A 23,305-nucleotide genomic window follows, 5' to 3' on the forward strand; every position below is an offset into this window, starting at 1 on the left:
CTCTCCTCTCTCTGTGTGACTCTGACTTTCAAATAAAAAAAATAAATCTTTTAAAAAAAAGTTATTTTAATAATATTCCATGAATTCAAGAAGCTGAAGAAAATTCTGTGTTAAGTAGAAGAAATGTGGAGAATGTAAAAAGATTCAAATCAGACTTCAGAAATTAAAATCAGACTTTAGAAATTAAAATCCAAATCAGTTTTAGAAATTAAACCTGGCCGGCGCCGTGGCTTAACAGGCTAATCCTCCGCCTTGCGGCGCCGGCACACCAGGTTCTAGTCCCGGTTGGGGCACCGGATTCTATCCCTGTTGCCCCTCTTCCAGGCCAGCTCTCTGCTATGGCCCAAGTGCTTGGGCCCTGCACCTGCATGGGAGACCAGGAGGAAGCACCTGGCTCCTGGCTTCGGATCAGCGAGATGCGCCGGCCGCAGCGGCCATTGGAGGGTGAACCAATGGCAAAAGGAAGACCTTTCTCTCTGTCTCTCTCTCTCTCTCTCTCACTATCCACTCTGCCTGTAAAAAAAAAAAAAAAAAAAAAAAAAAAAGAAATAAAGAAATTAAACCTACAATGAGATGAAAAATGTACTAGACAGGATTAACAGAAGTAATTACTAAAAATTTCTAAAGCTGATGAAAATTATTAATACACACATCTGCAAAGCTCAACAAACTCTGGCAAAGATATATAAAGGAAAAAATTACTCCAAGTCCTATCGTACTGAAAGTGCTTAAAACTAGTGATGGGAAGAATGCTGAGAAACTGGCAGGGGAAAAACCCAGAGAGGAACAAAGATAAGGATGGAGTAGTCATCACTGGACACAGTGCAAACCAGGATAGAGGTGTAACATCTTTTAAGTACAGGAAACAAAAACTATCAAATCTAGAATTCAGTACTCAGACTAAAACTAAATCTATTGCAAAAATGAAGGTGAAATGCAGGCTTTCCCCAAACATTTAAAAGTAAAAGAGTTCATTATTAGCAGACTTCCATTTTAAGAAAGGGGGAAAAAAGTCTTTGGGTAGTAGAATGATACCAAATAAAAACTTGAATCTACACAAAGGAATGAAGAATGCTGAAAATGGTAATTTGTAAGTAAATGTAAGTTGCTTTTATTGTTATTTAAATCTCTTGAAAAAACAATTGAATATGTAAAGCAAAAATATTGTGAGGTAAGAAATATACTGTTGATAGTATTTTAATTTGCTGAGTTAAATGTATAATACACACTCTAAAGCAACCACTAAAATGACATAACAGTTAATAAGCCAATAAAGGAGATCAAGTGGAATCATTTAAAAAAACTCAAAATTCAGTTCACCCAAAAGAAACCAGAAAAAGAGGATAAATAGAACAAAGAACAGATGGGAGGGATAGGAAACAGATCGCAAGAAAACTTAAATGTATCAATAATTACAAATGTTAACTATGTGAACACCTCAGTTAAAAGGAAGATGTCAAGTTGGATTTAAAAAAAAAAAACAAAAAAGCAAGCCCCTACAAAAAACTTTGAAATTTAGAGACACTAATAGGTTAAAAGTAAAGGAATTAGATAAGATATACCATGCTAACAATTGTGAAAATCTAGTTGCTACAGTGAAGTAGGTTTCAGAGTGCGGAGTATTGCTAGAGGTAAGGAGGGCTGTTTCCCTGTGATAAAGAGAGCAGTTCATCAAGAGGACATGGCAGTCCGTAGTGTTCCCGTCTTTGACAACAGCGTGAAGCAAGAGTTCAAAGAACTGCAAGGAGAGAGAGGTTCACACTTGTGGTCAGAGACTTCAGCACCCCTCTCAGTAACTGATAGGGAAGCAGAAGGAAAATCAATCAGGAGAAGGATGATTTGAATAACGCTATCAAACAACTTATCCTAGTTGACATTTAATGAACATACCTCCCAACAACAGAATACATTTTGTTTTGACATGAGGATGGATTATAGGACAAGCCTCAACAGACTTAAAAGGATTTCAGTCAGACGATGCATAGTCTCTGATAATAATAGAAGTAAATTGGAAATTAATAATCAAAACATTTAGGAAATCTCTAAATATTGGAAAATGAACATATTTCTGATTTAACCCTTTGGTTGAAGACAAAACTCAAGATGGAGATTACACAGTATTAGGGACTGAATGAAAATTAAAATGCATGCTAAAGTAGTATGGATAAAGAAATCTATGGTACTAAATACTTGTATTAGAAAAAAAGGCTTCAATTTCATGATTTTAGCTTCTGCCTTAAGAAACAAGAAGAAAAAGAAACAGCAAATCAAAACTATAGTTAATAGAAGGGAAATACTAAAGGTAAGAACGGAAACCAATGAAATTGAAAATAGGAAAACCAAAAAATAAAAATAAAAACCAAAGACAGTCTTTTAGAAGATCAGACTGCAAGCCTGTAGCCAGAATGATCAGTTAAAAAAAGAGAAGATACCTGGAATGAGAGGTTCATCATATCAGATCTTATAGATGTTTAAAAGACAATGTTAGGAACAACTTTTACACCAGTAATTTCAACAAGATAAATAAAATGAACATCTTCCCTGAAAGGCACAAGTCTACCAACGTTTAGTTGAAAAAAGGCAGATAACCTGAATAGTACTGTATCTGTTAATAATTTGTTATAAAAGCTCAAGAAAACTCCAGGCCCTCTTAGATTCACTAGTAAATTATACCAGAATTTAAGATAAGCTTTTCTCGACTTGAAGGGAATTTTTTGAAACTCATTATGTGAAGCTAACCTTGCCTTGAAAACCAAACCAAAGATGCACTAAAAGTACAGTTTGTATTTCTTTTAAACTTAGGTATAAGAATTCTTAATAAAATGTTAGTTAATAGAATTTAACCAAATATGAAAAAGACAATGCATTCTTCAAGTGGAGGTTATTCCAGGAGCACATGTTTGCTTAACAATTAAAAAACAACTCAATATAATTCATCATGTTAACAGACTTTTCTAAAAAGAAACACCATACCTTGGGGTCAGTGCTGTGGCGCAGCGGTTAAAGCCCCAGCCTGCAGCGCCAGCATCCCATATGGGCGCTGGTTCGTGTCCCGGCTGCTCTTTTTCCGATCTAGTTCTCTGCTATGGCCTGGGAAAACAGTAGAAGATGGCCCAAGTCCTTGGGCCCCTGCACCCACGTGGGAGACTTGGAAGAAGCTCCTGGCTCCTGGCTTCGGATCAACTCAGCTCTGGCCTTTGCAGTCATTTATTTGGGGAGTGATCCAGCGGAATGGAAGACTCTCTCTCTCTGCCTCTTTCTTTCTTTCTCTGTGTAACTCTGACTTTCAAGTAAATAAAATAATTCTTAAAAAAAAAAAAAAAAAGGCCGGCGCCGTGGCTCAACAGGCTAATCCTCCGCCTTGCGGCGCCGGCACACCGGGTTCTAGTCCCGGTCGGGGCACCAGATTCTGTCCCGGTTGCCCCTCTTCCAGGCCAGCTCTCTGCTGTGGCCAGGGAGTGCAGTGGAGGATGGCCCAAGTGCTTGGGCTCTGCACCCCATGGGAGACCAGGATAAGCACCTGGCTCCTGCCATCGGAACAGCGCGGTGCGCCGGCCGCAGCGCGCTACCGCGGCGGCCATTAGAGGGTGAACCAACGGCAAAGGAAGACCTTTCTCTATGTCTCTCTCTCTCTCACTGTCCACTCTGCCTGTCAAAAAAAAAAAAAAAAAAAAAAAGAAACCCACCATACCTCTCACCACCGCTTCTGTCATTGTGCTGGCGGTTGTAGGAAGGCCAGAAGAGACATTCATGCCAAAAAGGAAGACATGAAGCTGTCTTTGTTAGCAGATGACATGATTGTGGAATTTTACAGAAGAACTAGATAAATGATTTTAGAACATTTAGAATGTTTCTGTGGTATAAGATAAATATACAAAAAGTGTGATCTTGTTTTCGAAGTGTAAAAGATTTATATTGGGGGATGGGTGGTGTGGCACAGTGGATTAAGCCACTACTTATGACACCAGCATCTCTGTGGGGATACTGGTTGGAGTTCCAGCTGATTTGCTTCTGATCCACCTTCCTGCTAATGCGCCTGGGGGAGCAACGTAAGATGGCTTACCTCCTTGGGTTCCTCCCATGCACGTGGGAGACCTGGATGGAATTCTTGGCTCTTGGCTTTGATGTAGCCCAACCCTAGCTGTTGTGACCATTTGGAGAATGAACTAGCAGATGGAAGAGCTCTGTCTTTCTCTGTCACTCTGTTTTTTCAGTGACTAAATTTTTTGAAAAAATTTACATTGAAAAATGGCCAGAAGAATGTGGTGGTGGTTCTTCTTCTTCTTCTTTTTTTTTTTTTTTTAAAGATTTATTTATTTATTTGAAAGTCAAAGTTACACAGTGAGAGGAGAGACGGAGGGAGAGGTGTCTTCCATCCACTGGTTCACTCCCCACATGGCCACAACAGCCTGAGCTGTACCAATCTGAAGCCAGAAGCTTCTCCCAGGTCTCCCAGCGGGTGCAGGGGCTCAAAGACTTGGGCCATCTTCTACTGCTTTCCCAGGCCATAGCAGAGAGCTGGATTGGAAGTGCAGCAGCTGGGACTTGAACCAGTGCCCATGTGGGATGCAGGCACTGCAGGCAGTGGCCCTAAGCACTGGCCCTAAGACTGCAGTTCTTTGGCCGGCACCACAGTTCACTGGGCTAATCCTCCGCCTGTGGCGCCAGCACCCTGGGTTCTAGTCCCGGTTGGGGCACTGGATTCTGTCCCAGTTGCTCCTCTTCCAGTCCAGCTCTCTGCTATGGCCCGGGAAGGCAGTGGAGGATGGCCCAAGTGCTTGGGCCCTACACCCACATGGGAGACCAGGATAAGCACCTGGCTCCTGGCTTCGGATTGGTGCAGCATGCCGGCCGCAGCGCTCCGGCTGTGGCGGCCAATTCGGGGGTGAACCAACGGAAAAGGAAGACCTTTCTCTCTGTCTCTGTCTCTCACTGTCTAACTCTGCCTGTCAAAAAACAAAACAAAACAAAAGACTGTAGTTCTTTATGACTAATAGGTTCCTAGAATTTCTATTCTTTTTACCCAAAAATAAAAATAGTATCACCATTCAAATCTTTTGTATTTAAAATATGTAAGGTGTTTGTTTATATTCAATAAATAATCTTACTCTGGCTACCATTTTATGCCTCAGCTGTGGCCGCTTTCTTGCCTAACTCCCTTCACCTGCAAACATTAGGCATTGTGAGAGCCTGTGATCCTATTCATAATTCATAGTTCATTTTTCTCACATACTTATGATTGGGAAATGGAACAGTAGAATGGCTCAGTGGCCTCTGAAGCTTGTACTCTTCTCTGCCCTCGCCTCTGCATTTTCTTGCTATGTTGCAGCCATATCAGGCTTCTTTGTGTTCCCATGACTTGCAAAGTTGATTCTCAGTCTGGACCCCTCATGTGCTATTTCAGTCTCTGTCAGAGACACCCCCGTCCCTAACCCCGTACTCTTTGTTTAGTTCTTAGCTTAGATATCACCTCTTTGGGGAAAGCTTTCCCTAACTCCACTGACACGGTGAAACACTCTCACAATACTTCATACTTTCCTTTCCCATGATACATGCCTGTTAGATTTAGTAACTTTTTGTGTAGCTGCTGGACTGGAATCTTGTTGTATGGCAGTATTTTTATAACAAATGTATCCGTTTTTTGTTTTCTGCACAGAGGCGGACTTCAGTTTGCACTGAACCATTAGGTCTGTTGGTTCATTTTAGGATAAAATGGCCAGGGCTCCTGTCTGGATTATCAGCACAGCCTGTAGCAAGGATTAGATGGAGCAAATGTAATTGTTCCTACGCCACCCTTAAACATGACTCTTGAATTTCAGGTCACACAGGAAGAAGGACAGCAGTTAGCGAGGCAGCTTAAGGTAACATACATGGAAGCCTCAGCAAAGATCAGAATGAATGTAGATCAAGCTTTCCATGAACTTGTTCGGGTTATAAGGTAAGCAAAACACATTCTAGAAGTGTATTTAATACATTATCAGTAAATGTTTCTGGTAAGAAAGAGACAATTGTATGTAGGAGTGATTTCTTGCTGGGGTACATGGTATTAAAATTTTATCTTAATGTGTGTTAAAAATTTTGATTAAGCACATTATATTTTATGCACTTCAAGTATATAAATTTTAATCATGTTGAAATAGAAAGTACGTGTAGGGATTTTTGAAAAGAATACATGCAGCTTGTGAAGGTGGTGGTGTGGAAAGGATGACGACAGCAGTGAACATTTGAATAGTCGCCAGATATTTCTCGGCTACTTTGCTAAATGCTTCCATGTATTGTTATATGTAATCCTCACCACAGATCAGTAAGCTAAATACTTTTTTTGGTCCTTGCTTTCAGATGAAAAAATGGAGATACAGAGAAGTTAAATAACTTGCTCAAGGTTTAGACATACTAGGGGGCGGGCATTTGACCTGTAGTTTAGATGTGAATCTGGATGCCTGCATCCCATATTGGAGTACCTGGGTTCCAGTCTTGGCTTTGCTTCCAATTACAGCATCCTACTAATGTATCTCCTGGGAGACAGCAGGTGATGGCTCAAGTAGTTGGGTCCTTGCCACTATGTGGGAGATCTGGATTGAAGTCCTGGCTTTGTCAAACCCCCTGCCCCACTGCAGACCTTGGGGAGTGAATCAGTAGGTGGGGCTTACTCTCTTTCTGTTTGCCTCCCAAATTTAAAAAAAAAAAAAAAAAAAAAAAAAAAAGGAAAAAAAGGTTTAGACATACCATATCAAAGCTGGGGCCTGAATCTAAAATCTCTGATTCCAGATCCTGTGCTCCTAGCTTTGCTCCATACCCAACTCCTTCCAAGGCAGAGAATAAACCAGGGGGCTTTTCTGGTAGGTGGTCAAGGAGGTCCCTGTGGTTTTGAAAGTGTTAACGGATGCCCAGAAGCTTGAGGTGGCAGGTGAGGTCTGCTAGAGTTCCTATATTTGTCTGCATGTGAGAAAGATGAACTTGTTTAGTAGGTGGAGTTTCATTAGATTATTTTGAGTCTGACTGCCTTGGCCTCCACTTCACCTTCTGCCCTCTCCATCTGTTTGGTTTCACTGTGAGTTAGGTTGACAGGACTGTGGAGTAGGATCTTGTTTATTGTGTCTAAAGTAAATTGACACCCAGTTACGGGCTTCTAGTACTTGTTAGTTGTTTACCAGGGCGTTTTCTTTGTGGAGGAAAACACAAGAAGATTATACTTTTTTGGTGTTTAGCAGTTTCTCAATATTGTATGATAGGTAGAGTTTCAGTTTTGCAAAATGAAAAAGTTCTGGCAATGCTTGTACAGCAGTGTGAATGTACTTATTGCCACAGATTTGTACACTGAACACTAGTGAAGATGAAAACTTTTATAGTAGATGAACTTTACTTTGCCCTCACTCCCATTCACCCCCATTCCATGTTAGTGTTCAACAGCTGATGGACCAGTGCCTTTTTTTTTTTTTTAAGATTATTTATTTGAGAGGTAGAGTTACAGACAGAGAGAGGGAGAGAGAGAAAGGTCTTCCATCCGCTGGTTCACTCCCCAAATGGCTGCAACAGCCAGAGCTGGGCCAATTAGGAGCCAGGAGCCAGGAGCTTCTTCCATGTCTCCCATGAGGTTGCAAGGGCCAAAGCACTTGGGCCATCTTCTACTGCTTTCCCAGGCCATGGCCTAGAGCTCAATTGTAAGAGGAACAGCTGGGATGCTGGCATCGCAGGTAAAGGCTTAGTGAACTAGGTCACAGTTTTGGCCCCGAATCAGTGCCTTCTTAAACCACTTAGTCTTATCTTTTGGAAATGTCTTTTTGACTCTCAGGATCTGTCCTTACCTATCAGTCCATCATGAATGAGGGAGGATAGAGGAGGTCAGTTTGTGAAGCCAACACAGTAGTCATTTTCAGACAAACGTAAAGGAAACACTAAGATTGCTTCAAAGATTATCTGATTTCTTCAAAACATATGTTTACGACACATTCTTTTTTTAAGGGTTTTGATTTTTAGGCACTATTAGATGTATTTAAATGCCACAGAATCTTCTTTAATCATGAGAACAACTGTGAAAGGTAGGCTTTTATTATACCCTTCTAAAAAACAGGCACAGAGGCCAACTAACTTGTCTGATACTGACTTTAACAATCAGAACAGGGGTAAGAAATGCATATTTTGTAAGAGAAACTTTATGTTGCGCTGTGGTGCTAGATGTTTATTCTGCAGCATAGTGTGGAGCCATGGAATTTGAAATTGGGAAGGGAACTTAGCGGTTACTGAGCCCAGCATGTTAGCTGATTTAGGACTGGCCCATTCAGGTAGCTCAGGCAGCTCTGCTCATGTGGGTGTTGAAGCAGTTTGTGCTTCCCCCACCCCTGAAGATGCGCTTTGATACCTAGTTGATGTTTAATATCGAAAAGCATATGTACTTAAACTAGACTTGTTCAAAAATAATCTTTCTGTTTTAATAGTAGCTTAGCTAGAAGGTGATTATATTTAGATATTTTGTTTTACAGGAAATTTCAAGAGCAAGAATGTCCTCCTTCACCGGAACCAACTCGGAAAGAAAAAGACAAGAAAGGCTGCCATTGTGTCATTTTCTAAGAGTCCCTTGAGTTTTAGCTACCGACTGCCAGGAAAAGCCCTCATGTTCTTTCCTTAGAGTTTACATCGTGCTAATACCTTTCTAGCCTCAGACGAGTGATCACCGTGTTAGCCTTAGACCAAGAAGCTGGCTAATCCTTTCTGTGGAGCTCATACAATGGTCATTTCCAGACAAATTTAAAGGAAACACTAAGGCTGCTTCAAAGATGATCTGATTCCTTTAAAATATATGTCTACAGACGTTCTTTTTTTAAGGGCTTAGATTTTAATAGATGGATCAGTTTGGGAACCTGAGCTGTTTTTCCAAGCTGAAGTCATAGGTTGTGAAATAATTTTTAACTTCTGGAATCATGATGCCTACTGTTACTCTAAATAGAAACATAGAGAGTTTTTTTTTAATGTGAATTTTTGCCTATCTTTAAAAATTTTGATGTCAACTTTCGTTAACCTTAAATACACTGAATTGAATCTACAAAAGTGAGACATCTCAGACCTTTACTGATGCTACAGCCTTTGTTTTCCAGTGGCCAAAATACCCAAATGCCTCTTGTATTTATGGATTAAAAACTGCTTAGAAAGTCTTTGTTACTACTCTTACTCTTGAAGATAAATATTACTCTGTGTGGACAAATATTGGGACTCATTCTGGACCCAAGCATTTCAATGTTCTTGGTTTTTTAATTTAACTCTTCAGAGCCTTGCTAAGGGTAAAAATGAGTAATTTCTGTCTGTCTTCCTTTTCAAGTATTTCTGGTTAAGGGATTCAAAAAAACTAAAACTGTTTTTGTTTGATGTAATATAAAATATGGAATTGATCTTTCCAGGGTCAGAGATGATTAATGTTTTTGCTATATACTTTTATACATTATTTTCTTATCAAACTAGTTAACAAGTATTTTTATATGTTTGTAAGCAAATATGCTTTCACAGCATACCTTGTGTATATGTAAAGATAAGTATTTAATTCTCACTGTTCACTTTCACAAAGGAAAAAAAAGTGGAAATTCCAGACACTGTGGTAGCGCTTCTACTTGCTGGTCTGGTCCTGGTTGTAGCCACGTTTGGCCAGTCAGACACCCACTCAAGAAACCTTCCTGATACAGTGCAACAGGACGAGACTCTGAAATCACTTTCAATATCCCCTACCAGATATTGACTGTTATCTCAAGTATTAAGTGTAAAACTTTTAATTGAAGACTAGTATAACTGTGGATGGTTTCTGATTTTGTTCTTGATTTTGTGGATTGTGTTTAAACAATTCAAAAGTATGTTCCTGACTTTGAGATACTAAGTGGTATTGCACAGTTGTCACTTTATTGAATGTGTACAACAGTCCCATGAAGTTTATAAAGCGTACCCTTGTATAGCTTCAGGTGCTAGAATTAAAATTGATCTGTTATCATAAGATTGATGCTTGATCACTCGTTTTGTTATTTTAGTGGTTTCGTGAGGGAAAGTGTTTTAGGAAAAACTCAACTTTTGTAGGTTTATGGCTTTTCTCAACAGTGCTTTAGGGTTTGAGTCTAATAGTCAACCTTGATCATTTGGCAGGTGAACTTGACGGAAAGCAGGTTGGTGTTTGTAGTGTTTTCTGAAGTCGGCACTTCTAAACCTTATCCGTGAAAGGTTCCTGGGAGAACACCAGCTGTAGAGGAAAGAGGGGGATGAATGCAAGCATAGTCCTCTGAGGAGGAGCCCTGAAACAGCAGGAGCAAAGCACAAATACATTAGTATTTGAATACTAGTAAAGATTGTATAATTTTACATTGTACTTTGTGATATAATCGCACTAATGGAATTGTCTTTCTTTGTAAGTCTTTTAGTAAAATCACCACCGTGGCATTTGGTACTATTATCAGCACTATTGTATATCCTTGGCAGTACTTTCAGATGGATGGGTTTTTTGTTTGTTGTAGGTAACTTCAGATAGGAGTCTGCTTACATAATATCCAGATTTAATGGGAAATCATGAAAATTTTGTTATTTCAGTGTACTCCTTTTTTTCCTCTGTGCTTCACTTTGGATTATTTCTGTTGCTGTATCTTCAAATTCTTAAACCTCTCTTCTGCAGTTGTTTGATTTTTTTATTAATCCTATATGTTTTCATTTCAAACTTTGTGGGTTTTTTTCCCGCTCGATATTCTGTTTGGTTCTTTTTTTATATAGTTCTATTTTTCTTCTTGTTATGTTCATGTATTCCTCTAAACAAGCTCTTCTTATCTGTGTTCCCAGAGAATTGAGCACTAATACCTTATCTGTTGTATGTTATGAGTTAACCTCTCACCTATATATCTAGAATGGTAGTAGCAGTGTGCCTTCCTTGGGAAAATTGGAAAATACCACTCAGTTTTCTGTAGGCTTAATTTTCCTCACAGAACCCTGGTTACGAAAGGCTGCTTTGCACGTTTGAACAAGGTTCTATCAGCTGTTGTAACATCTTTGTTGATTCCATCTTTACTGTGCTTTTTTAGATTTGCTTCTGTTGGCTTTTTTTCTAGTTGTGGTTCACATTTTCCACATGTGACCTTTTGTCACATGTCTAGGAAGTTTTGTTTAGATTATGGACATTGTTACTACATAAAATACTACAGTATTTTATGCTGGTGGGTCTTTACATTTGTTGTGTTCATCTGAAGATTTTGGACTTTGTTCTGGTAGTCAGCTAATCTACTTGAGGTTCAGTTTGCTCTTTCCAAATCATGTGTTTAAGCTTACTGCAGTTTTAAGTAGCCTTTTCTCTAGGATAGATTAGCTCTTCAACTCAATGCCCTTAGTGATTTTATTAGGGGTCTGCAATTTGGCTTGTGGAAACTCAAACAATTCACTGTCCCATATGAGCTCTGGGGAAGAACCATTCTGTTGGTGCTCCTGGGTCATTCTTTGCCTGACCTTCATCTCTTCACCTTATGCATATGTATCTTAATACTTATATGAGCAAAGACTGACACTATACATACTTTTGGAACTCTTTTTCTGTGTAGCTTTCTCCCCTCCAGAACTTAGTCTTGCTTCAGATGGTCTGATCCCCCTCTGTCTTTTAACTTGGGGAAACATTGGTGCTCTACTTGCAATCCCGTATCCCCCTTGCATATCTGGAATGTGTTTTCCTGCCGAAAGCCGGTACTGTTTTAAGGCTTACCTTATTTGTTCCTCTTCCTTCAGGCTTTGTAGTCCTATGCGCTCTGAAAAATTGTTCAGACAACCTAGCTGCTTTTCTGATTATCTATGTAAGGTAGGGGAATAAATCGGGCCCCTCTGCTCCATCATGATTAGAAGTTGACATTTCTCCAGTTTGATTCCTATCATGTAATGAGAGGTGCCTCAAGTGTAGCCCTCTGCCTTGGAAACTTCTGTCACAGAGTGGCCTGTCTCATGGCTTGCATATGCCTTGTCTGTGGGGCCATTTTTTCTTTAAACTTTTTCTGGAAAGGGCTAGATAGCAAATGTCATCTTGAGTTTTGTAGGCCATATGATCTCTGTCCCCACTACTCTACTCTGACACTATAGCACTGAGGGAGCCATAAGCACTGTCTTGAGTGAGTGGATGTGGCTGTGTGCAGTAAAACTTTATTTGTGTACACTGAAATTTGTGTTTCATAGCAGTCTCATATCATGAACTGTTAGTCTTTTGCATTTGTTTAAAAGTATAAAATTCTAAACACTTAAAGCCATTTAATATTGTAAAAAGTTACTCTATATGAAAACAGATGGTGGAATGGTTATGACCATGCCTGGTTTGCCTGCCCTGCTCTGTAGCACATTTAACATTGAAGGTTACATTCTCAACTTCAGAATCTCTTATGTCTCTTTATGGAATTCTCTTAAGCAGGATTTCCTGAACCAGATGGTCTTGAATTTCTGTCTTAAGCGTTTTATCCCTATATTGTTTGTTTAGAGATTTATAATGTTTCAGAGTTGGACAGTGTGTGCTTAATGACATATGAAGGGACTTCAAAAATTTTGTGGTAAGTGGAATTAAAATAAATTTATTTTGGTGTCAAATTTTGAAATCCATGCATATGAAGGGTCTTGAGAGAGTTCATGGAAAATGTATATCATTAAATACTGAATGGATTTCAAAATTCTTTTGTGCCAAGACGATAAACTTTCAATTCCGTTTTTCTACAACCTGCTCAACCTGTTACATTGATGACTGTCTGGGTTAAGGGCTTTGGAATTTTGTAATATAAATTGGTCCCTTATCTTACCATTTGGCTTTTAAAACTTTATATGACAAGGTTGAACATGCTCAAGTTCTAGTCTGTTCATCTTTTAACTTTTAATTACTATTTGATTTGCTTTATTTCTTTCCCCATTGCCATACATATTAATCGCATTGAACAGATAGCTGACAGGAAGAGATGGATCAAGTGGTCATCTTCAGACTTTTATCGCATGACTTTTTAAGGGTGTATAACCAATGACTACTTCCAAAGTTTCAAAGTTGTTTTAGCAAAAAAGATATTATAATTAAAAACATTTGAGCATGATTTCTTTATGCCAGTGTGTATTAGCTGTTCTGGGGACATGAAAAAATGGGGAGCTTTTCCTACATGTTACGCAGGAGTTTGGTGGAGGCAGGTTAAGGATGACACAAACAAATGCTGGTGCCCCACATTCCAAGATACAGTTTGGGAAGCATGCAGAAAGTGCCATCAGCCCCCACAGATTGCTCCTAGGAAACACCAGGGAGCTGCATGGGTTGTTAGCACGTGTGGGGGAAGAGGAGAAGAAGGAAGTGGTGGGAAGGCTGGGAAATACCTGAGCAGGGCCTGGGCTAAGGCACAGCATTGACAGACTGGGATCCCACGGGGGTGGGAGCAGGAATTTGGGGGAGCGTGACCCTTCTGTATGTAATGGGAAACTGCCATGGATTCTGAACAGGAGGTGCCTGAATCTAATGTAGTGGTGATGTGCATGGTTGAGGGGTGCAGACAGAGGGGAAGTTGGTCAGGTAAGAGACTGTTGGCATCATAGAATCTGTCTTTAGTATCATCTAAACACAGGGCAGAACTCTGCTGTCTGTACTGCCTTACCCGTATTGTCTGGCATATGCCGACAAGTGCTTTGGTGAGCGAATGATTTCCAAGAAAGATGATGAAGACCTGAACTGCAGGAAACGAGGCAGGAGGTGAGCCTTGCAGGTATGTCCAAGACATATTTCAGTCCCCAAGTGCAGATCCTAGGTAACGGGAAGGTGGTGGTGCCATGAATTAAAAGGAGGAGCACAGGCCACTCTCAGTGGCAGAAATAGATGATGTTTGTGACCGTCACACCAGGGTCGGTCAGGAGGTATTTGGGAATGGGAACTGCAAGTGCAGAAGTGGGTTCACCTATTTTTTGCTAGCGATTGAAGAGATCAAACTGGATAGTAGGCACTGTAAAGAGTGTGTTTAGAGAAGGGCCAGGGATAAAACTTGGGAAAAGCCAACATTTGAGGAATGGAAGATTAAGAGGCAGCAAAAAGTCGGGAGAAAAAGCCAGAAACTGAAGAGAACTAAGAGTGTGTCTTCTGGGGGAAGCCAAGGGGTGGTAAAAAGTCTTGAGTGCTGTATGGGGGATGGTGGTGGAACGGGTGATAGTGATCGTTATGGCTGTGGTTGACTCACCTAGAGAGACTGCTTCAGTCTTCTGCTTGTGGAAACCAGGTCATGGTGAGCTGTGTGTGATTGGAGGAATTAAGTGCGAGCTATTTGAGGAATTCTGTGGCAAAATCAGGGCGTGATGAGTAGGATGTTAGAGCAGGGTGCTTAATCATAGATCTGTAGCCTGGGGTCTCCAGGCATCCCTTCCTGACTGGTGAGCATGGAACAGCCATTCTCAGACTGTGTGATGAAGGGCTAGTTCAGCAGATCACTCGCCAGTGTTTTGTGGACTAAGTGCAATAACAAATGACTTACTAGGCAGTAGTCATTATCTTAGATATTGTGGCAATATCAGATGGCTATAAAAGTTTGAGAATACTTCCTTTTCAGTTTCTGTGTTTAATTTATAGATTTGCCCTGGCTGCAGATTTTGCTTTGAGTAGCACTAGCAGATTGGGTAGGGACAGGACATTAAGGTATTTCTCCCAGGTGAGCCATCTGATTGCCTAGGTAGACCAGTAATTCCCAACACTAAAGAAATAGAGATTGTACTTTTATAAATTTTAAGTGTTGTAAAAGAGTCAGTAGTCTGGAATAAGATGTTTGCCTTTTTCCCTTCTATTTAATACTTAAACATTACTTGAGGTAAAGGAAAATTGGTTAAGCATGTAACTGCTTAAAATATGAGAACTATTACCAGTCACTTCTAAAGATAGGAGTATTTAGAGCAATGTGAGAAAATGTTAATGAATGCTATCTTATGCTAAGACATTATGAATATTATGAATGTTAAGTGCATGTAAAAATTATGCATATTTTATTTGGCATGACATTTTCAGTGTGACAGAAATGTACCTCGAACCAGCTTCAGTACAAAGTGGGTGTTTACTGGTTTCTGAAGATATGAGGGACTGATGCAGTGGGGCTGGCTTTCAGTGAATCCTGGGGGAGAATCCCACCAGGACCTGCTCCCAAGATGAGAACTGGCTGAATTGTGGAGGTGAAGTCTTTCAGTGTAAGGCAGCTTGTGCCAAAGTTGCGGACTGAAAAAGGTGAACTGACTCACCCTAGCCTGCCCAACCACAGTACCCCTGCCCCGCCTTGTCCCCATCTCCCAGCATATAAAACTTCTGGAACTAGCGAGGTTTCTAAGACAGGGTATCATTATTTAAATTTGACAGTGTATATCTTTTGCTTCCAGATTTCAAAGGAGTTGAAAAATTAGCTTCATGCTAATTAGCTTTCAGCTGCTATTTATAATTTGTTACTGCATCTGATTTTCAAAAGGGATTAATTTATTTTCATTTATCCCCCTACTTTAGGCAATATGAAAAAATCATTATTAAAATTAATAGCACCTCTTAAGCATTTTAATAAACCATTAACATATACAAACTAATAGCATCAAATAACAAAATAATGGAAATGCTGTCTTCCTCAATTCTGTGTTTGCAATTAGGGATTTAACATTTGTGTTTAGTCTTGTTTAGGTAACAGTGTCCATTTCTTCACACTGTACGTATTTAATTCCTTTGTAGTTGAACTCCATGTTGTAGTTGAACTCCATGTAGCTGAACTCTAAAGCTGGACTCTTGTACTCTAGCTCAGATTCCATTATAAAGTGATCCAGAGACACCTTGTATTTTTTAACTGTTGCTTGAAACGTGTTCACGAGACAAAAGTAAGTTGACTTGGAGATTTTTGTGTATTGACATTTTGGCCATGGACTTGACCTGGATGGACTAAGTTCCTGGATAGTTGTAGGCATGTGAGAATGTGTAGTGTGTCCTGACTTCCTTGGAAGGAGCACATAAATCTTTGAGTATGCTAAAATGTTAAATACACAAATTTCAAATTAAAAACAGCACAAAATCTTTTCAAGGTTTTCAGTTCTGGGTCTTGGGAAGCCCAGGATTTATTCTCATTTGCTACAACAGATTTCCTCCAAATATAATGCATTGGCAAGATGACAGGTAAGTGACTCAATGTCTGGTTGGGAAATAGATCTCTGAACTTCTTAGTGGTATCTTAGAATATGGGTATAAATTGGATTACAACTGGTTTGGCATTGATAAAAATATATTCAACAATTACAGCTATTTCTTTAGTAGCACTTTTTAACTGGGTATCTATTATATGATCTCTTTACCATCTCAAGTGGAAGCCCAAACAAATGTTCATTTTTGTAGTAAAAAGTCTTTATTTCCAAAATGGTTAGCCAGAAAAACTATAAACCACCTAACACAAGACTTTGGTAAGAAAGAGATTTGACTTCTTATAAACTCCCCATTGCAAACAAAAAATAACAATGTGACAAAAATCATATTACTCATTCTCAGATATTAACTGGTCACCCGGTTCTAAGTCTTCAAAATCAGGACTAAAAGTGTACCCAGCAGGAACCAAATAAGAACACGAGACACTAGGATGGCTTGTTCTTGGAGTTATTCAGGAATTACTGTTGGAAGGAACTTTTGATTTTCATAGGTTGCAAATAAGTATGCCTCTGGATAGCATAGAGAATGTTGGCAAAAGTGGTTGGTGGTTTGTCCAAGTAGAAAAATTGGACTTCTTATTTTCTTTAATAGTATGTTCCTCTGAAGGGAGGAGAAAGCAGTAGTTAATGGTGTCTCTAGAATGAGGGGGAGAAAAGCCATATCTTTGAAAAATGAGGTGACTAACAGTTATAAAAAGACCCAGGCTTGTGGTCACTTAATTAGCTTAAAAACATGAGACAGACAGACCCAATGAGTTTTTTTAATTGAACAGTCTCTCTTGTGTTAAAATACATATGCAGGGCTATACCATATATATGTTGTGTTTGGAAATATCCTGATGTGTTTAATGCAGAGTCTTAGGAGTAGTGTATAAAGCATTGTATGTATCTATCACCCATGGTGCATATTTGGATTAAGCAATAGTAAAGTAGGCCGCAAAAGGAATGAAACGGTAGTTTTAACAATAAATGCACGAATAGAAAACTACTGATGGACTCAACTGAGAAAAATGTCTTTTTACACTAATCCTTGGTAGTCAGCCTCCCTGAACTTGGTGTGCTTATGCATGGAAGTGGATGGAAACCCAGGGCCTTCCCTGTGAGGACCAGAGCTCTGGAGTGGAGAGCTGACTCAGGTTTGATTTCCCATCAGAACTGCTGTTCGGTTTGATGCCATAATACTCTTTTTCTCCTAGACTTTCTGTACCCCTTCATATCTGAAACACTTTGTGTCTCTAAAGTTATTTTTTAATCTTAAAATTCCATGTTAAAGTACGCAGATAGTTTTTTTGTTGAAAGAATGATGGGCTCCGAGCAGACTTAGTGAAGTGTTTGCATAAACGAAAATGTTTTCTTTTTAGAACTTGATTGAAAACTTGAAAGTCTAGACATATGGAAGATTAAAACTCAGGTTTGGGACTTCTAGCGAGGCCAGTTTTGTTTCCTTAGCCTCGGTTCCAGTAAGGATCTACTGCCCAAGCATTTAGGAGAATTGTGGCTTAAAAGAACACTTTATCCCAGGTGTATTTTCTCCTTTTGGGTATCAGGAACCAACGTCAGGGAGTAAGCTAAATAGATTCAGGATTTCCCAGTGAAAGATGGAAAACCACCCAGCATGAAGGGCTGTTGAAACGTCTGCCCGCTCTGCTTTCCCAAGAGTTAATGAGGACTGAGGAGACTTAACAGGGGACCTAGAGATGGGCAGTCGTTTTCTGCAAGAGCAGACAGGCCGAAGATGAGAGTGAGGGGCATCTGCTCTCTCATCTGGTTGGACTGTTTCCTGCCTGCTGCACGCTGGGACCCAGCACAGAGCCACTTCCAGACACAGCCGCCTCTCCTTGTGGAGGAGGCCAGGGTCTCTGCCTCACCTGGCCAGGTGGATGTTCCAGAGGGACACGTGTCAAACGTACAAGGTAGCTGACACCATGTACGTTAACTCTGTGTAGGAAGAGGGCCCCTTGTGAGTGCGGGAGCCCCATGCAGCCCATACCCACCAAGAAGTATTCAGGAGGAATGTCCCTGACATCCACAAGACTACCTGGCAAACCACACTGCAAAAAAAAGGAAAACTAGCAAACACAATTTGAATTGTCTTAAACAAGCAAACCAGCCATTGGTGACTCTGGACTACAGTGCAGCCCTGGGGAACTTGTGTCCTTGCTAACAAGGGTGAACGTTACATGCTCTGATCTCCTTCTTGTCTTTGCAGCTGGTAAACTGGGAGCTTTTGAACCTCTTCTTTACAGTCATGTAGCGTTCCTGAATCCCACCTCCACACAGTTTGGTGCATTCTGACCATGCTGTCCAAGGGCGCATCCTGCAGCCTGAAAGCAGGAAGATGCCGGTTAGTGACAGAACAGGGATGCTGAGCTGTGTGTGGCAGGAGAGCCCAGCTTTGTTGCCTGGGCTTCTGTACTGGTGCATGTAATGGGTTGTTGAATTAATCCATGATTAGAGTTCCTACCAGGGAATGCTAAGTGACAAAAGTTGGCCACAAATACTTTGTAGCTCTTTCCATCAAAGGGGCAGAGTCTGTTTCTCCACCTGTTGTATGCAAGCTTGGCTACATGACTTGCTTTGGCCAATGAGACTTAAGTAGAGACAGGGCTTGAAGAAAACCATAGGGAATCCATGCATTACTGTGTAACAATCCTGGCTGGCCTACAGGAACAGCCATGTGGAGAGGGGTCCCAGCCATTCCATGAGCCTTGGCAATGCAGGTGAGGCCAGTCTAGCTCTTCTAGCCCGGGTTGAGCTGCTAACTGATAGTAGCCCCATGACCTGCAGAATCATGTTAAAACATCATGGCTTAGAAATGTACTGAATGAAGTGGTATGTTTCACAGCATCTACTTGAACACTATACCATTTTCTGTTACACCTTGGTTCTCAAATAATTGACCTCCCCAGTACTAAGTAAACTGAAATATAATTTTTTTCTTAACTCAGCATAAACACACCTTTCTGATAACCTCCCTGACTCCCAGAGATGAGATCAGATGTTGTGTTTACGCTTTATAGCACTCTGTATTTGTTGAAAGAAGCCATCATATGTAATGATTATACATTGGGTTTCTGTTGGTCACACGACAGCTAAGTTCCATGCAAGAACTTAGTGAACAATTATGTGCTTGGCACATAGTTGACCTTAACGACTGCATATTGACTGACTACCATATGCAGCAGACAGTGAACTGTCAGGTAGCTCCCTCCCCCCAAGATTTAGTTATGTTTTGAAAGAATTGCACAGAGAGAGCCTTGCATCTGCTGGCTCCACAAGTGGTTGCAACTCTTCAAATGGGCCAGGTTGAACACAGAAGCTTCATTTGGGTCTCCCATGTAGGTGCAGGGGCCCAAGGATTTGGGCCATATTCTGTACTTTCCTAGGCACATCAACAGGGAGCTGGATTGGAAGTGAAGCAGCTTGGACTCAAAACCGATGCCCATAAGGGATGCCAGTGCTGCAGACAGCGGCTTAACCTGCTGCGCCACAGCACCAGCCCTGTCAGCTAGGTTCTTACACTCTGTCCTTTTCTATCGTCATCCTAAATGGAGGTGGAACATCTAAACCCACTAAATCCTAGGTTTTATGTAATATTGCAGAGTTACAAGTGGTATACTTATTGCTCAGTGTCTTCATGGGAGTCATAGATACGATGATGGGACATGGTGGGTTAAGGAAGAGAAGAAAAGGGGCTAATTCAAGCTGAGCCTTTTAATTCAGTGGGAAACTTGATGTCCCATTAACCTTCACGGTTACATGGTCACCTTCCTCACCTATTCCAGGGACTCTAAAGACCACGTGGCGGCCCCAGCTGTTGCTTCGGTTTGCTAGTGATGTGCTGCTCTTGGCCTGGACCTGTTTACTCAGTGCAGCCCCAGAACACAGAATCTTTCTCTAGAAACAGCTGGTCACTCTGCCTCTGTTCTGCCACCTCCAAATCACAACACAAATCTGTTAAAGCCACTTTCTTGTTTAAAACCTTTACCTACAGAATCAAGCCTCACATTCACAGCAGGCCACTGGGCTGTCAGAGTCTGGTCTCCACTTCTGCAGTCTGGTTTCCTGCCTCTGCTCCTTGCACTCTGCTGTCTATCCCAGAAGGACGCTTAGACATTTGAAGTTACTACTTCGATCTTTTGTAACTAGCAAACCCTTACATGTTTTTCAGGACCTGTCAGTGCCCAGGTATCTTCCTGAACTCCAGTCAATGTAAGATGGTGCCTTAGCACTCGGTCCATGGGACCATCAGCCAGTTAACTGGCCGCTTGGAGCTGCATTACTTAAAACTTAAGGCTGCCACTCAACTTTCTGGTTAACCTTGCATAAATATAAACGAAGAAGCCACAGGCTAGGGCTGTCTTGTCTAGGCCACACCCTTAAAATGGAAGATGACTTGTTCTGCCCTAAGTGACAATTGACATTCCTGCGACATGTCCATGTCATTTTCTCCAATTGCAAGGAGTGAATGGGGTAAGTCATAACTGATTTTAAGTAAGGTTGAACAAGACTTCAGGTTGTCTGTGTGCTTAAAAAGGAAAAAAGGGGGCTGGTTGGCGTTGGGGCACAGTGGGTTAAGCTGCTACCTGTGACTCTGGCATCCCATGGAAGTGCCACTGGTTCAAGTCCCTCCTGCTCCACTTCCAATCCATCTCCCAGCTAATGTGCCTCGGAAAGCAGCAGAAGATGGCCCAAGTACTTGGGCTTCTGCCATCCATGTGGAAGAACAGGATGAAGTTCTAGCTCCTGGCTTCAGCCTGGGCCATTGCAGCCATTTAGGGAGTGAATCAGCAGAGGGAAGATCTGTCTCTCCCTCTGTCACTGTAATTCTACCTTTCAGTTAAATTGATTGAAGGAAGCTTAGGAAGGGTACAGTTCTTAAAAGCTGGTTCTTGAAATTGTACTTCTCTAAAGGATTCTTGAAGTCCCTACCCCATCCTTTCCTTTGTAAATTATGCTTGATACTTGAGGAAGGTTCTATATTTAAAGAATTAAAGTGTGGTGGCCATGTGGCGTAGCAGATGGAGCTGCCACCTGCAGTGTCGGGATCCCATATGGGCACCTGTTTGGTCTCAGCTGCTCTACTTCCAATCCAGCTTCCTGCTGGTGCACCTGGGAAGGCAGTGGAGGGTGGTCCAAGTGCTTGGGCCTCTGAATCCACGTTGGAGACTCAGATGAAACTCCTGGCTTCAACTTGACCCAGCCCTGGTCATTGCGATCATTTGGGGAGCAAACCAGTGGATGGAAAAATCTCTTGTCTCTCTAGTTGACTCTGCCTTACAAATAAAGTCTTTGAAAAAAGAAAGTGTGGTCTGAAAAATTCAGGACCCCCACCTTTTTTTTTTGACAGACCATGACTTAGGCCAGTGCGCACCGCAGCCTGCCCTGGAGACCAGCCCTATCCCACACGATTGCCATACCTGGGAACTGCTCCCCATCAGACTCTTCTCGCAGCTGCTCGCTCCTCCGGCTCTCTCTGGCCTCCCTCCAGCGCAGCTTCTGGATGGATGGGTTTCGGAGGCATTTCCGGACGCGGCACTTTTTGCGTTGCACAGTCTCTGGGCAGGGTGCGCCTCCAAACTGGGGCTCCATTTGGACCATCCGGGTTCGGATCATGTGGCCTTTCCCGCATGACTTGTTACATTCTGACCACTGGGACCACTCGGTGAGCTCGCAGTCAATGGCTGGCAAGACAGAGAGGGGTTATGAGTGTAGCTCAGGTCTGAAACAAGATCCGGTCACTTGCTCTTGCCTTTGAATATCTCAGCAAGCCTGCACAGTACAAAGCAGGCTCTGTTGCCCATTTTACAATAGAAGAAACAGGGCCCAAGCAGCAGACTAACTTCCTTCAGCTCATATGGTTGGTAAAGGGTAAACGGTGGGTCATAACCCACATGCTATGACCCTTCTGGTTCGAGGCTTTGGGGCACTTTGGCGATGCATTCAGAGCCTCTTGGCCTGCACTCTGAGCTCCTAGGGCAGCTCGGGTGGCACAGACTGCCTCCCCACACTCCCAAGGATCTGGGTTTTCTCAGGGAAAGCACCGCTCACTGGGTGTTTCTAGAACGTGGCCAACAGGCCCCCTGCTGCCCAGCTCTTCGGGAGAGAAGAGCCAACAGCTTAAAGATGGGTGATCCCTGTGGGTCAGCACCAAGGCGCCTTAGTGGCTTTTTGTCTGCACAGTGGTGCTACTATTTTTCCCATTAGGTTGTGAGAGTGCTGCCACTCCAGGAAGTGCTCCATAAATGTTCCTCTCCCTTCAATGGATGCTGTGGCTATGAAGACTTCTGTGGCAGTCAGAAACTGGCCATCAAAAGGCCCCTGGCCAGCGCCGTGGCTCAACAGGCTAATCCTCCGCCTTGCGGTGCCGGCACATCGGGTTCTAGTCCCGGTCGGGGCACTGGGTTCTGTCCCGGTTGCCCCTCTTCCAGGCCAGCTCTCTGCTATGGCCCGGGAGTGCAGTGGAGGATGGCCCAAGTGCTTGAGCCCTGCACCCCATGGGAGACCAGGATAAGCACCTGGCTCCTGTCTTCGGATCAGTGCAGTGCGCTGGCTGCAGTGGCCATTGGAGGGTGAACCAATGGCAAAGGAAGACCTTTCTGTCTCTCACTGTCCACTCTGCCTGTAAAAAAAAAAAAAAAAAAAAAAGGCCCCTGGGGCCTTAGTGTGGGGGTTGGGGTGGAGCTGTGGGTCAGCTGCAGATACCGAAAGTGCCAGGCTTGGTTTACATGATGTCCAGATTATCTCCACACACGACTGCATCCAGCCAGCAGCACTCAGCAGCTGTAGAATGGAGCACTGGTTGAGGGAGGCGTGGACTGGCTGGGTCCAGTGGTCATACTTTGTGCCAGTTTCTCAGTTTAATCCTCTGAGCAACTGAGGAAGCATGTTCTGCTGGTTAACCAATGAGGACACTGAGGGACAGGGATGCTGAAGGTAGCCAGCAAGGGGCAGAGCTGGGGCCTGAACCTGGGCAGCAGCCCAACTGCCACCAAGGGGAAGGAGCAGGAAAGGCTGCAAGTGTGCCTGCCCTTTCACCATTTCAAACTGCAGCTCTGGAAAACTAGCCAGCCAAACAGGCTCTCTGCTTGAAGACTAGGCCCTGGGTAATAAAGTCAGCTGAGCACAGGGACTTTGGAGATGTGGGTGGACTGTG

General features: G+C 42.1%; 2 protein-coding genes across 2 annotated transcripts in view; one reads left to right on the forward strand and one right to left on the reverse strand.

Annotated features, from left to right (window-relative positions):
• The window catches only part of RRAS2 (RAS related 2), an 86,574-nt gene extending 76,601 nt beyond the window's left edge, over positions 1 to 9,973 (forward strand). Inside the window, exons 5-6 of the mRNA XM_062196459.1 lie at positions 5,820 to 5,938; positions 8,481 to 9,973. Coding sequence (XP_062052443.1) covers positions 5,820 to 5,938; positions 8,481 to 8,568 — 207 coding nt within the window. The 3' untranslated portion in view covers positions 8,569 to 9,973. The remainder of the gene's footprint in view (positions 1 to 5,819; positions 5,939 to 8,480) is intronic.
• A 6,078-nt stretch (positions 9,974 to 16,051) lies between these two features.
• Positions 16,052 to 23,305, reverse strand: part of SPON1 (spondin 1) — a 312,833-nt gene continuing 305,579 nt past the window's right edge. The window contains exons 15-16 of the mRNA XM_062196460.1: positions 21,570 to 21,833; positions 16,052 to 18,473 (exon numbers count right to left, since the gene is read on the reverse strand). Coding sequence (XP_062052444.1) covers positions 18,310 to 18,473; positions 21,570 to 21,833 — 428 coding nt within the window. The 3' untranslated portion in view covers positions 16,052 to 18,309. The remainder of the gene's footprint in view (positions 18,474 to 21,569; positions 21,834 to 23,305) is intronic.

Source organism: Lepus europaeus, chromosome 7 (assembly GCF_033115175.1).
Source record: "Lepus europaeus isolate LE1 chromosome 7, mLepTim1.pri, whole genome shotgun sequence".
Taxonomy (NCBI): Eukaryota; Metazoa; Chordata; class Mammalia; order Lagomorpha; family Leporidae; genus Lepus; species Lepus europaeus.